The sequence below is a fragment of the Arvicola amphibius genome, chromosome 3 (assembly GCF_903992535.2).
Source record: "Arvicola amphibius chromosome 3, mArvAmp1.2, whole genome shotgun sequence".
Taxonomy (NCBI): Eukaryota; Metazoa; Chordata; class Mammalia; order Rodentia; family Cricetidae; genus Arvicola; species Arvicola amphibius.
Genome location: NC_052049.1, coordinates 179,645,858 through 179,660,643, shown reverse-complemented (window position 1 = coordinate 179,660,643; position 14,786 = coordinate 179,645,858). Strand labels below are relative to the sequence as shown.

At 43.6% G+C, this 14,786-nt stretch overlaps 2 protein-coding genes across 4 annotated transcripts in view; one reads left to right on the top strand and one right to left on the bottom strand.

Annotated features, from left to right (window-relative positions):
- The window catches only part of Fbxl2 (F-box and leucine rich repeat protein 2), a 42,501-nt gene extending 40,333 nt beyond the window's left edge, over window positions 1-2,168 (top strand). For both annotated transcript variants that reach the window (XM_038323497.1, XM_038323498.1), the window contains 2 exons: window positions 1,213-1,425; window positions 2,061-2,168. In XM_038323497.1, the coding sequence (XP_038179425.1) occupies window positions 1,213-1,425; window positions 2,061-2,168 (321 nt within the window). The remainder of the gene's footprint in view (window positions 1-1,212; window positions 1,426-2,060) is intronic.
- A 1,732-nt stretch (window positions 2,169-3,900) lies between these two features.
- The window catches only part of Ubp1 (upstream binding protein 1), a 51,037-nt gene continuing 40,151 nt past the window's right edge, over window positions 3,901-14,786 (bottom strand). For both annotated transcript variants that reach the window (XM_038321778.1, XM_038321779.1), the window contains 7 exons: window positions 14,602-14,656; window positions 14,277-14,370; window positions 11,540-11,630; window positions 10,698-10,816; window positions 8,382-8,524; window positions 7,760-7,811; window positions 3,901-5,772 (listed from right to left, as the gene is read on the bottom strand). In XM_038321778.1, the coding sequence (XP_038177706.1) occupies window positions 5,735-5,772; window positions 7,760-7,811; window positions 8,382-8,524; window positions 10,698-10,816; window positions 11,540-11,630; window positions 14,277-14,370; window positions 14,602-14,656 (592 nt within the window). In that variant the 3' untranslated portion in view covers window positions 3,901-5,734. The remainder of the gene's footprint in view (window positions 5,773-7,759; window positions 7,812-8,381; window positions 8,525-10,697; window positions 10,817-11,539; window positions 11,631-14,276; window positions 14,371-14,601; window positions 14,657-14,786) is intronic.

The following is a 14,786-nucleotide window of genomic DNA, read 5'->3' as shown; positions in this document are numbered from 1 at the left end:
AAGTGCATTTGCTTAGAATTCTTCCTAACATTTAAAGAATTAACATATTCTAACTAATGAGCTCTCTGAGAAGTGTAACATTCTCGGTGATTCTGGGATCAAAAACCCATGGGCAGGTTCGGTGGAGAGGGTGTTTGCTGTCAAGCCTGATCCAAACGGTGGTAGGAAAGAGCCATCTCCCACAAGTTGTTTAGACCTCCACTTCTGCCATGCATTGGCTTGCGTGGCCTGCATGGCCTGTGCCCTAGCTCCCATTTCTCTCCATCCAAGGACATCCTCTGTTTCCCACCTGGGACCTTGCAGCACTCTGCCCTTTCTTACTCAGCCCCAGTACCTCAGACATTATCTCATAGTCTCTTCCCCAGGGTAAACACATCAGTCACTCGCAGGCACCATCCCCCACCCCCACGACCTTTTATGTTGGTATGGATTTTCTACTTTCACAGCGGAGAAACTGTCCAGTCTGAAGTTACTAAGTAAACTTGGCTATGTAACTTTTATTATCACTCCCAAGAGGTTAATGCTGTATGCAGGGGTCAAGGTCTCAGACATCTACACTTTAATGTCTGTGCTAGGGTGACTGCAGGTGCTCACAGAAGCCAATGGCATTGGATCCTCCTGTAGCCAGAGTCACAAGCAGTGGTGAGCCATCATCTGAGTTCTGAGAACCAAACTTTGGTCCTCTGGAAGAGCAGTGTGTGCTTTTAACTACTGAGCCACCTCTCCAGCCCCTGTACATTTTAAAGAAACAAGGGCACCAAAACGGCTGGCTTTACTGGTGAAGCCTCTACTCAGATGGTGAACTGGGCCATAAAACTGCTCAAGGGGGAAAACTTTGAAGTACCCCCCTGAAACATGTATTTCCTTAATTTCTGGTTAAAGTCAGCTGCCTGGGTGCAAAAAAAACCCAGGGCCTTGTCAGCTCCTCTCTGGACAAGGAAACAGTGTCACAGCCATTTTTGCTTTTTTACAGAAAACCCTAAGCAAGTGTTTCCTGCAGTACTGGATGTCAATCTGATGAGGTTTTTGTAGACTCCAGCCTTTCCATCTTCCATTCATACAAAGGCGGCCTCCCCAACAACATGACACTCAATTTCCAGCATGTGCTTTTCAGAGGACAAACCACACCACAGCCAGCAGTCACTCAGGGGCACTTGAGGAGCTGACTCCCCAGCTCTTACCTCTGAAGGAACGTATTTCTTCCCTCCCCAGAGTTTGTCCCACTGTGAGCTCATCACAGATGAAGGGATCCTACACCTGAGCAGCAGCACATGTGGGCACGAGAGACTGCGGGTACTGGAGCTGGACAACTGCCTCCTTGTCACGGATGCTGCACTGGAGCACCTGGAGAACTGCCGTGGCTTAGAGCGGCTGGAGCTGTACGACTGCCAGCAGGTCACCCGTGCAGGCATCAAGCGCATGCGGGTAGGTGCAAGTCCCTCCTTGGCTGTTTCTCAGCAACTGAGGAATACCCAGACATCAACATCCAGGATGTTAAGAGAGCTCAGCAGGTAAAGGTGCTTGTTTCCTGTCTCCCTGAGTTCAAGAACACACAAAATAGACTAGAACCAATTCCCAAATGTTTTCTGACCGCCACATACATACTGTGGCGTGCACTTGCATTAGTGCACACAATGTATTTAAAAAAAAGTCAACATCCACTTGTCTAGTCTGTTGTGTTTATGCAAGCTGGTCTGATTCCATACACAGTACTACCTTAGGCTTCTTCAAACATCTATTTCTTGGAGGTGTAGGTTCCACGTAGTCTGGTGACTGCTACTTTCACAAGCTTCCAAGGCAAGCAACTAAAGGTCACTGTTTTAAGTGTAGGGGCTGTTTACAAATAGGTAATCACTGCCGCTGGACAAACGTTTCCATTTGTCTTTAGAGGGTGCTGGACTTTGGGGTAGAAGGGATGAACAGGAGCAGTTCTAGCTTAGAGCATTCTACCTTCCTAATGTTAAGGTAGAGTCAATTTTAAATGGACTTCAGGTTTTCTAAGGTTATACAAGAATGCTAATGCCAGGGCAGACTATTCCCCCTTTTCCATCTCCTTCCAGGCTCAGCTTCCTCATGTCAAAGTCCATGCCTACTTTGCTCCAGTCACCCCTCCACCAGCAGTGGCAGGAAGTGGACATCGACTGTGCAGGTGCTGTGTCATACTCTGACAGCAGCTCCTTAGGCCAAGGGCCCCATCCTCCAGGTTAGACCAGTCTCCTGACTGTGCCACCATCACCCTATCTCGACTCTCCATTGGGAAAGCATTACAGAAAAGACTTCAGCACAGATTGCAGGAACTGGTGATTCCATTCACCTTAACCTTGTTGGGATGCAAGCAAATCAAAGCCTGTGTCAGTTACCATATGACAGGAGTGCTGTGGTGCAGCCGAGACCACACAAGTAACCCGGAGCCCTTCAGCGGTGGATACCCACCTAGGCACACAGCCCTACCCGGCTTTGTCAGCATCCAACACATAGACCTTCAGTGTTAGCACAACCAGAGCAGAGCAAAGAGCCTGTGGTTTTCTACCTGGTCCTTAAGCCGGTGGCCTACTTTAATTCATAATGATTCCTACTGATTTGCAGAACTTTTCCATTTTGAAGACTAAATAGCACCTTTATCAATGTGACTGTACTGCAAACTCAGAATGGCTGGTAGTTTCGTATGTAGAAACGTGTGTGAATACATTTCCAGAGAACACCAAAGAATGAGGACTCTAAGCTGGGTGGGACCAAAACCTAAACAAAAGCAACCTACTTTGCATTGCCCCATTGGAAATAAGCTCTGCCATGTGCTGCAGCATACAATGCATTTCTGTTGAAGGAAAAAAGCCAATTATGTCCACACTTCTCAAAAAATTTGGGGGAACCTTGAAGAAACTCAGAATTAAGGCTTAAGTTATCTATAATATAATCAAGTAAAAATAATGAATGGGTGCATGAGAATGAATTTTTTTTCAAATTTACTCTGAATTTTTAGAGATCATACCAGAACTACATTAAAGCTTCACACATGGAAAAACTCAAACGAGTAAAGTGTTGACACCTTTTAAACTCCTAACAAGCCCTTACAGTGCTCACTAGAATTGGTCAGAGGCTTTACTGCTGTGATGCTCAAGCTGGTAAATCTGAGCAAAGCAACTCTCCAAATACAGGTATCACCTGAACTAGGGTAGGACACCCAGGCTTTTACTGTGGCTGCTGCCTGCTCTGTGCCATTGACAGTTTCCGCCTTCAATGTGACCTTAGGGGCTAATGGTAACCGAACCTTCCTAGCAACTACTCCACAGCCAAAACTGCAAAATTGAGCTGTTTTTCTGTCTCTGTGGACAGTGTTACAGCATCTGTACACAGTGCCTCAGCTGCATTCTCAGTGAAAAGCAGATACACACATATACCTTGGAAATTCATCAGGAGAATCCTTGTAAGCATCAGCTTACTTTGAGTTTGACTACCTTGCTAGGACATGCTGAAGTATTCCCAGGCTTGAAGACTATGTGAATATCACATCAGCTATTAACTGTATGGTGGGGGAGGGAGGAGATGAAGTATGTACTAGACTTCAGTGATTCATGACAACCATACATTTTTTCTGAGCTAGCCTATCATAGTGTTGGACTTGATTCACAACGACCATAACTTCATTCACAGACTAGAAGAACCTCTTGTCAGAAAGCCTGACTTGTCTTCTGTAGAGACAGTTCCTATAAATTACCTGTCTTGAGATGCATCACCTTTTGGAAATCAGCAGAAAAGGAAAAAAGGGCAGGGACAACCCACAGGGGTGAACCTCTTACAGCGCGGCCACTAAGGGGTGTGTAAGACACACCCAGGAAAGTCCTTCATTCCATGTGACCTGAGATGACAGTAGCACAACTTAGACTTTAAATGAGTGACACATTTACAAAAAAATCAGAAAACATTTATTACACTGAACTGTACATCCTATTAACCAAAGTAGCAAATTGCTGGTGCTGTGGGTTCTGTACAGTTTCACTGAGACAGACTAGCACTTTTTGCAGCTCAGCACAATTTCAAGTCTGAGGAGCTTGTAAGTACTTTTACCCCACTTCTAAAACCTGATAAGGAATTCAAAATAGCACACAGCATTAAATGACATTTATTGTTCCATAAATCATAAGATTCAAAAAAGAAAGCTAACAGACAAGCAAAACTCTAGAAACAATCAGGAGATAAATTCATTTCTTTCCCAAATAAGTGACTGGTACAGAAAGCATGTGGTCACACAAAAGCGAAGGAAAGGACAGATAGGAACACTCCCCTCCTCTAAAGGGCCTGCAGAGCTACAGCACTGCCAAGCCCAAGATGAAAATATGGAGACAGAGTTTAGAGTTTGTGGCAAATAATTAACCCCCATTATGAATAAAATGCAAGACGTTAAAGCCTTTACCCACTGAAGTAGTCATTCCTACCCACCTGAACAAGGGTCAGACAGACATTCACAGCCAGCAAGTGAGCAAATGGGCAGAGATACTACATAATTAAAACAGAAAAAGGTTTTTTAAAACTCAGACCTGCTAAAATGTTTGCTGATGAATTCTGGGGAGGAAGGGAAAAGCCGAAGAATCCCTTTGAGAGTGGTGTGCAAGCACATGTGATCCTATATAAAGAGGCACACCTGTTACAGACAGCAGCAAAGAGGTAAAACACCTTAATAGCCCTGAACTAATCACCAGAGTGTATATCCATGATTGTACTGAAACTCAGCATCTGAGGGGAGAAGAGGGGGTTATGGTACATTTTAGTGTCTTGTTATGACATCTAGTGTTTCCATGGGTACTTTCATCTGATTCAAAACAAAGATCCCTTTAACACCAAGTCAGAAGCTACCAACAATAATACTTTGTTTCCCCTGTTACATCGTCTAGTTCTACTGTCTGGGGAAGGGCTTTAAACACATTTAAGAACAGAGCCAAGCACAAAAGAAGTGAGTTGTGCACCTGGAGTCCCAGCTACTTGGAAGGCTTAAGTGTGGGGAGAATGGAGAACAGGGGAGACGAGAGAAGGAAACCACATGAGTTTAAAAGGCAAGGAGGTTTCAAAAGGTGAAATCCAGAACTAAAATGCTAAAAATGGAAGCAAAAGCCAAACACCCACGTCTTTGTGCCTATCAGGGCTTACACTGACCTCACACCAAGGTACTGCTGAAAGTTTTGCTCATCCTCTCTGCTTGGCTCATCCCTGGTCTGGCATGATGTCCTCAGACGTACACCTTCAGACATGATCGATCGCTTCTGACAAGGTGCTCAGCCTCTTACCTGACCAATATTGCTGTGTCAGCACAGCAGCTCCCCAAAGAGAGCACACCTATCTTCTCCCCAGGTCAGCATAAGGGTCAGGCAACAGAAGCCAAACTGGCATAGAAAGGTAAATGCCCACGGTTGAGTTTACATTCATTTTCAAACCGCATACAGTGTCAAAGCCAGCAGAGACTGCTTCTGGGAACTCTGTCCACTGGCCCCTGTCCCCACACCATGGGCCGGGAGCTGGTTTGCACATCGACCGATGTGCTCACTCTCATGAGGGTGCTGGGCTGTGGCAGTGACAATGAGGAGACTTGTCTCTCCTACAGCTCATTAGGAAGGTCATCTTGTGTTTTCAATATGAAACATTTCACAGTAAAATCCAATCCCAAGACTTCTTGGATTCAGTCTTCACACACTTTAAGCATGACTTTATTTGGTACTGAATAGAGTTCAGTCTGTATAAGGTATCACTTCAAAATTATATGAATACCATCATTATTTTCAGCTGCCAAGAAAAAAGGGAAAAAGTTAAAAAAGAAACCCTAAACTTAGAAAAGAAACATTATTAAAGATGGAAATGTACAATCTGCTTCAGAGGTTACAGCTTGATAAAAAGTTAATTGCTTTGCTCTAGTTCTGCTTCCCTTAGACAACTCTATACCTATATTCCCTGGAACACTGCCCTGGGACTCCAACCCCTGCACCTCTTGCTGGCCCTACAGGGAAGGGCTTGTATGCTAGAGGTAAAATAGGCCAAAGCACTGTGTGAGGGTAGAGCTGAAAAAGCCCTGCACAAAATGTACAGGCAGCCTGAAGGGTCTGCTGTAGGCATCCATCTTTCTCTCCTGGAAAGCTGAACCCGCAAAGGCAGATATATAACAAGACCTTGCCTAATGGCCTCAGGAAATTGTGAGAGGCAGTGGAGGCATTCATAAAAACAGAAAGAAGGCTTTCATGGGTTCCAAGTCTCACAAACGGTAAACTAAGACCGGAGAAGTCCGTGAGGACTAATGCTGCAAACAACCACTGGTTTCACAAGATACAAGTACATGATTAAGCATGGATTTCTGGGATTTTGCAAGGTAAAAGTTATATGGTTTTGAAATTAAAGATGTTTCTGCATATGAATGAGAAGTGAGCCAGTTCACTGCTGTCTTGGATCTTGAGGTAGCTCGATGGCCACTGGCATATGAGCAACATTTTGTAATTTTAACCCTTTGGGGCTGCTTCTTTGCAGAGTGACTACCAGGAGAGGGGGACTTGAGACCTTGTCCTCTTCTGGGTGGGGGTCCTGTGCTGAGACTAGTATAACTGATCTTAACCCATGTTCCGCCTTCATGAAGCTCTTCCCTCTCTAACTTTGTAGTTTTGAGCTCACCTGGCCTGGCCTGGCCCTCTTCCCACACTACTCCCTAATTAGCTCTGTACAGTCTGCCCAGCTCTTAGTCACTACTGACATGAAAATTTCTAAATTAGTACCTCGCCTGCTTGACATGCCAAGTTGTTTTGCATCAACCTTACTTACCTCTTTGATGAGGCAGCCACCTGCCCTGGCAGTCATAACTATTCCCCCATCAAACAGGGACCAAATGGGCCCTGTCCACATGTCCAGACACTCCTATCACCTCTTGCCTAGATCGACTGCCTACTCCAGTTTTGCCATCTTGTTATCTCCACAGTTGTAGTAGAAGAAAAACCCAATCTCATTATTTCTTTGTTTAAACCACTTTCCTGACTTCCCAACCCATCTGAAATAAGATCCAGTGACCAACGTCAGCAGCCATCACTGCATGCCAGGAGCTGCCTCTCTCTCTGACCCCACTCTGCTCTGCTCACCCTCACCCTACATGGCAGCTGCACGGCCGCCTTCCAGCCCTCACAAACGCCAAGTGCATTCTTCTGCAAAGTCCCGTGCTGTCCTTGGGCTAGTCCTGTGGCCAGCTCATTTTTCAAATCACCTCAGAAAAGCCTTCTGTTAACAGCTCAATGCTTCCCCTCTCCCATATTCCCCACACTTTATTTCTTCACAACACCCAATACTGGTCAGTTTCTGTGCCTGTGACCAATTCTGACTTTTCCCATTACCCTTGTTTCAGTCTTGGATATATCGCTAAGCAATACTGGCAGAATGGCCAGTCATCTAGAAAACCTAACTCTTTCTGTATTTGCTAGATAATTTCTATTAGAGACACTAAAAATACTGTTCATACATGTTCCAATCTCTTAAAATTAGCAAAAACATCTTTCTCAAGAATATCCATGCACAGCTAGGCAAGGGTGCCTATAATTGTAATACTCGGGAGGCAGAGGCCAGCCTGGTCTTCAGCGCTAGTTCCAGGACAGCCGGGGTTACACAGAGAAACCCTGACTGGAATAAACAAAAACAAACAAACAAAAAAAAAATAGAATATGCACACACAAGAGAGCTGCTATCGGGGGCACACTGCCCTTCATGATCACAACATGCCGAGGCGCACACACATGGAAAGTACCTTTCACTGTGGAGAATAAAAAACAACTCTCGTCTTGAAAGTTCTGAACCATCTAGAAGGATAAAGCAGATGTGTAAGTGTATAAGACCCACCAGTCCTCCTTAACTATAAATGGTTAAATCTTTAGTAAAAGTACTACAGCATAATCCTTACATCTTTCTTACAGGATCCAAATAATTCATGACAGTAGTATGAGATGGTAAATGAGAGGCATGCTGTGCCAGGTCCTATGGGTACTGACTTCCCCTATTATTATTACTGCTTGTCAGTGAGCATAGCTTGAGCAAGGGGCATGCTGTACTTGTAATATTACATGTTTTTAAAATACTGCTCTTCCAATAATGTCTAAAAGGAGAACATATCTAATGCCTTACCTCACAGAAGGACCAAAGACTGCCCCAGCAAATATCTGAGCTCAAAAACATTAGGGAAAGCTCAGTCTGCTTTTCCTGACTATCCCTTCTCTACTTAGATGCTTTAATTCCTGCTTACACATTTTGATTCCACCTCTTTAAAAATGACTATCAATACTTGCAAAAGAAGTCGGCAGCATTTCTTACAGCCCCAACAATGCATACGAGCGCCACTGTGAAAGGAGGAGTGATGCTGCTGTCTGACTTACCTGGTCACTGACAAGGATGTGGATACCAGTAGGGCCCTGTCTGTAAACCTGGTTAATTTGGTGGAAAGGAATATTAAACACCGAGGCAAGTTTTCGAGCAACTTCTGAGGCAACCATTTCTTCCAAGTAGATTGCATGATAAACTGGAAAAAAAAGAAAAACAGCACTTTTACAATAATGTTTGATCTGATCTATACTTGATCCATAGAGGCCACCTTTTCAGAGTGCCAAAGAAATAAATTTCAAAGTTAGAAATAGGGACAAGGTAATGTTTCTTTGCCTTCTTCTATCTCTACCACTTATTTGAAGTAAAAAACACATTATTAATGGTCATGTATAATAAATACTAATTTTGTATAAAATGATGTGATTTTATATTTTTCTGCAACAAAGTCTCATATAATTGAGGGTTAAAAAAAAGAGCATCAGCTGGGTGTGGTGGTGCACTCCTTTAATACCAGGCAGGTGGATCTCTGAGTTCAAGGCCAGACTGGTCTACTGAGTGAATTCCAGACAGCCAGGACTACACAGAGAACCCTTTTTTTTTGGGGGGGGGGGAGGAGATTAGGGATCAGGGTAATGGAACAATGGATTGGGGCAAAGGACAAAGGATGAAAAAAATTTGCTCTGCTGTATAAATTATGTCATAAGTAAGCTGGTTTTTTTTTAAAAAAATGTTTCTAATAATGCATAAAAAGAACTGTAAAAGGAATCTGAACCAGTAATTCTCCAAATGAGGACTTAAGAATAAAAATTATCTTTGTCATCTATTATAGACACGCCAAGTCAAAAGAAAAGGAGACAACACTGTATGAAAAGTAAGGATACAGACAATGAAGTCTGGTTCTTCTTAGGAAAAACCCCAGCCTCAGTTCAACATCTGCTGTTCTGTTATTTCTGTCCATACTTAAAATCACAGCACTGTGAATCTGTGAGTGTCACCCAAGGGGATATTGCTCAACCATTGACTCAAGCCAGACACAGATCTGAAATAGGGAAACTGAAAAGTTGGCTTCCCAAATGAATAGCTAAGTGTATAACAATGTTGACTAATTACACACTTGGAAGTTTTGAATTAAAACTCAAAACTAAAGGTAACTCTGAAGGACTACCATATCAAAGTCTGGAGATCAGTTGCTGCCCTCTGGCTCCTGCAATAAAGTGGAAGCAACAGGGTCAAAGCTGTTGTCCACGTGCTGTGATGGCAGAGTTCAGTGCAGAAACGCCCGTGGCTGAAGGTTTCCTATCTGGTCTCAAGTTCACTAAATGTGAATGGTCAAGGATAAAGATGTCCAATGTTTCCACCTATTCCTACCTCACCCCTAACACTAATCGCTGAGGACATGTAATACAATAACACTATATTCCTGGCAAAAATGGGAACCATGTATATGATGGAGTGATACAGAAGGCTCCTTTAAGAATTTATCCTCAATCTTAAAAGTCACAGCTCATGCCTGGGACTAGATGACACGAATGGAAAGGCCTACAGCTGTGACTTACATCTCTTCCAATTACAGAAATTAAGCCATGAAGTATTTTTCAGAGCTCCACCCACTGTCAGGGTAAGTAACTGCCTCTCTGAATTCCATAATACATGATTCCCTGAAACAGTGTTTCAGAATGTGAGAATAGAGACATTACTCCCACCATACAAGCAAGAGGAAGGTACAGTGATGCACATCTGTAACCCTAGTACTCTGGAGGATGAGGCAGGAAATGGCAGCTCTGAGGTCAGCTTAGACTACTTAGTAATTTACATTCAAAGGAGGGAGGGAAGAGACAGGAGAGGCCAGACCTCATCATACTATCCAGCTGAGCTACATCTGCAGGACAAGAAGCCCTCTAGTCACAAGTTAGGCTATGCAGCAGTGACAACACTCACCTTCCTGCCTTCATGGAACACAGTGGATGCCCACCTCAGCTGGGTCTACACTGGGGGAAGACTGCTACATAGACTCACCTTTGCTCATGTGTGATGAGGCCCTCTTCTCCCATCTAGTCAGTGAAATGGGGGAAGAAAGAGAAACCCACTTGTTTCCCCAGCAAGCTGACAATGTTACATTCATTTAGAAAGGTCTCAACATGTTCAAGTTACTGTATTGCTTCCTGGGTATTCCATGCACAAAGCCACATAAAAAGAGCTACAGCATGCATCACTGAGAACTAAGAAAGGTTCTAGTTTTCTTCTCTTCCCAGGACTTGGCCCTACAGTTGCTGCTGTCAACCCTGTAGCAGGAACAAAACAATCCTCCACCAGCTCGTATCTGACAACCTCAGGAAAGACAAGAGACCTGAAGTGCCCTCAATACCCACCGCAGGGTGTCCCACTGCCATTCTCGCCTCCACTGCCTGCAGCTTGTGGCTGCCCTTGCAGCACAGTGCTATTCGGCTGCTCCTGGCAGACATAGATGGTTAATCGGGGCCTAACCGACCTGTAATCAGAAGATGCCATCAATGAGACTGAGAGCAAGTGGCCTCAGCACTTGTACAGTCAACAACTACAGGAATCTTAGATCTATTTTTTCCTTATGAGAACTTTTCCTTATGAGAACTTTACAATGTTACTTCATTATGCAAAATAATTTTCTAATAAAAATATAAAAACCACACACCTCACACCAACTACCACAGGTCCAGACTCGAAACCATTGAGATGGTCTGTTAAGTTTCAAGATTGATTAATCAATTTGGAATCAGTAAGGCTCGAGTTTACTGAACTCTCAGCACAAGTCTGGAGACAGTAATAGCAGGCAGCAGGTCTCAAAGCCAGCAAAGTCACAGTTCTAGATGCTAACTGACAGTTACAAGTTCACATTTAATAACTGCTTAACAATAATCATGACCTTGAAAACCATAGATTCTGTAGAGCTCACCTAAATTAGAAGTTTTGTTTTCTTGGCAACAAACCCAGTCGTCTTCAAGAAATCAGTCCTGCCCATGTGCATTGCTACCAGTCTTAGTCTACCTCTGCCCTCATCAGTGCCTGCTCTGAAGGTGTACACAAAACAGTCTTCTCGTGAGCACGATGCTGCCGGTACTCGGTGGCGCACACAGGCACACGCCAACCTAGCGTGGAAACACATTCTGCCCACCAAATCCCCCACGCAGAGAAAGGCCCATTCTCATTTCTCACAGAAAAGTCTATAGTGTTTTACCTTGACTTCAGGGAATTATAGAGCCGAATTCCATCGGCTGCACCACAGATCTGAACTAAATCCTCCTTTGTCAGCTTTAATAAGTCGGCACCTAGAAAACAGCAGAAGTCCTCAAATAAGCCTGGGAAGGCTAGAACAGGTGCTTCATGGGACTCTGTCTTCACACGGTTCTGTCATTCTAGGCAGGAACGGGTGTCCTGAATTACACATACCCACGAATAACACAGGAGCACTCATCTGTCTCTCAGAGAAACAACATGCTATGGTAACAAGGAGCCAAAAGGCTTGTGTGTTCACAATACAAGACTCCCATACTGTCTTTCTTTCCTTGTTTCTGACCCAACCCTTATGTATGAAACATACCCCTACCCCGGTACCTTTCTCTTTTTTAAAAACATAATGGAATTGTAGCATCTGGGGAACTTGGCCAAAGCCACCAGTGAGTGGGAAGCAAACAGAGAGACTGGGTTTCATTACACCACTCAAGACACTCTGTTACAGTGCCATCCCCAAAGCCAGTTCTAATAGAAAGCAAGCTGTTACTTAAGATCTCTTCCATAAGTACTTGGCCTTAAAAGCAACAAAAAGGCTGTGTATGTAAGGGAGAAGTGGATTCAGGACTGAACAAGCACTGGGCAACAGCTAAGATGGAGTGGTCATAGGAAGTCCTTCATGTACTCCATAATTTTTATTATGTTTGGCTATGTCCACAAAATCTTGTTTTTAACTCTTTTAGTATCAGTCATACTTCCAGAATGAAGCTATGACTTCATATAATATCTACTCCCATCTGTAACAAGATAATAGGGTTTCATAGGCTCAAAAGGGTGAGCTTGACAGAATCCTAGTCTGTAAAAAGAATCAAGACCAGAGAAGCCTAACTCCCATGATGTGAGCCGTTGTGGAGTCACTCTTGGAATGAGCTACCAGAGACGGGTCATTATACACAGCTCTGAAGCAGAGTTCCCTGTTGTGACAACTGTAACTAGGAAGAAAAAGGGGCAGATGGTGTCAACTCTTTCTGACATGTGGCTGGCTGTAAGAGACCTCACTGTCCTCTCCATTCTCTAAGTGTTGTGCCTTAGGTGATATGCAAAAAAGAGCAGCTCTACAAGAACCAAAGGAAGCCTTAGGTTAAGCAAAAAACAGAACGCCAAGCCATGTGAATCACTGCACACAAGGAAAAAGGTCTTGTAGCTCAACAGAACACATGGATCTGCACAACATGCAGGGCTCTAGCTGTCAGAGGATTTTCTATGGGCTGTGTTTTTTATCCACTTGGCCTGTAAGGATTCATGAGATCCCTCTCCCCTCATCTTGAATTCTGTGATTTCTAGTTTTCCACACATTAAAGGCTTTATTTAATCACATAAATATGTGGATCACAGCTAGCAAATTACTTCCATGCGGTATTTTAGAGTCCAAGAGCTACGTGAGGAGAAACTACCCAATGCACAAACAATAATACAATAAACAATAGAAACCCCACTGTTTGTAAAACTAGGCTTTCCTTTAGCTGGGTATGTGTACACCTGTCTGTCCTCCTAAAACTGTTTCAGTAGCCCCCCACCCCCCAAAAACACATGAAAAAGCTAACTGCTGCATCTCTGTGGCCCAGCATTTCTCAGAATGTTTGCCCAGGACATATTAGCAATGTACAGTGGGGAGAGGTACAAGGGCCATGCACATTTTGAAGACTGTCCTTGCCTCCTGCATGCTCTCCAAACAACCATACTACTCGGGGCAGTGCTGCTTGACACCTAAAGTCCCAGCAGAGCATTCACTTAGTATCCTGTGCAGAAAAAGAACAGGGTGTTTCTGACACCCACATGAGCAAAGCCACATAAATGAGATACTGCTCTATGTGAAAAGGCTAAAAACCACAGAACACAGGGCAGCCTTGTGGGACCTGAGATCATAGGTTAAGGCTAAGGAAGAAAAGGCCAGATTCAAAAGGCCATATACTGTAGAGCTTCAACTGTTTAACATTCTCAGAATGACCAAATCATAGGCAGACAGCTCAATGTGTGTGAGGGAAACGTGTGTGGACAGGGGGAGGAATGATCTTGCAAAGGGGCAGCAGGACAGAGAAAGCACCCGGGGGACAGACACCCCACAGCTGTATCTTCTCTGCAATGGTGGCTGTAGAGATGTACACTCACAGAGAATAGGACTGTTCACAGGTTGGACCCTCACAGTGTTTAACAGCCGTGAGTGTTGGCTTCTGACTGCAGTAGGATAATTTTGTGAGACAATGAGTGACTGTGCTGGATCATCTCCAAACTGTGTTACCATAAAGCAGAATACTATCTATCAGTTAGAACTGGGCTGCAGAGACGGCTTATCAGTTAAGAGCACTCGCTGCTCCTGTAGAAAACCAGACTTTGGATCCTAGCACCCATGTTGGGGAACTCACAACCACTAACTCCAGCTTCAGGGGTTCTGTTCTGATACTCCTGACTTCTGTGGGCACCTGCACTCACACGCATATACCCAGACACGGGTACACACATACACACATAATTTTAAAGTAATATAAATAAACAGGATGAAAATATCACATAGAACTAAATAGACTTGCAATGAGTGGACTGGAGCAATGTTCATTCCTTCTTTGTTTGGAAGGAATTTAACAGGGAGTCACAACTGAGGAAAACTGGGAGATAAATTCTTAGTTAATAAAAACACAAAGACATACAAATAAAATAATCTCATTGATGCACACATACATACATACCTGAAAAATTAGAGAACAGTCTTGTATAGGAAGAAAACCTGTTTTTAAGCAGCCACTGCTGTGTTTCCTGGGTTGTAGCTGAAGGCTGAATTTGCTATTAATGAAGAAAAAAAAAGTAAGCATATGTAAAACCATTCAAGCTTAAAAACAAAACAAAAACCCAAGTCACTGGTATATCATGAAGAATGTTTAAAAGAAAACCTCAAAATGCCTTATAATCTGAAGTCAAAACACAGCTCATGACTGAGCACCCACACAGCTTGGTTAGAATGTTTACGATGCAGGCCCTTAACAGTATTTGACATTTTCAGGGAAAGATACTTACTTCCCCAGACGCCTGTGCAACTCCATCTCCCTGGTGATTTGGGGATGAAGAATTGCTGGAGAAAGGAAAAGGAACAGTTTTTAACTACTTCTTCTTCTTTTTTTTTTTTAAGTCAAGCAATGAAAGGTTATTGCATAAGTAATTTGAAATAGGACAACACTGTGCAAAGAGCCGTGAAAGTTTGC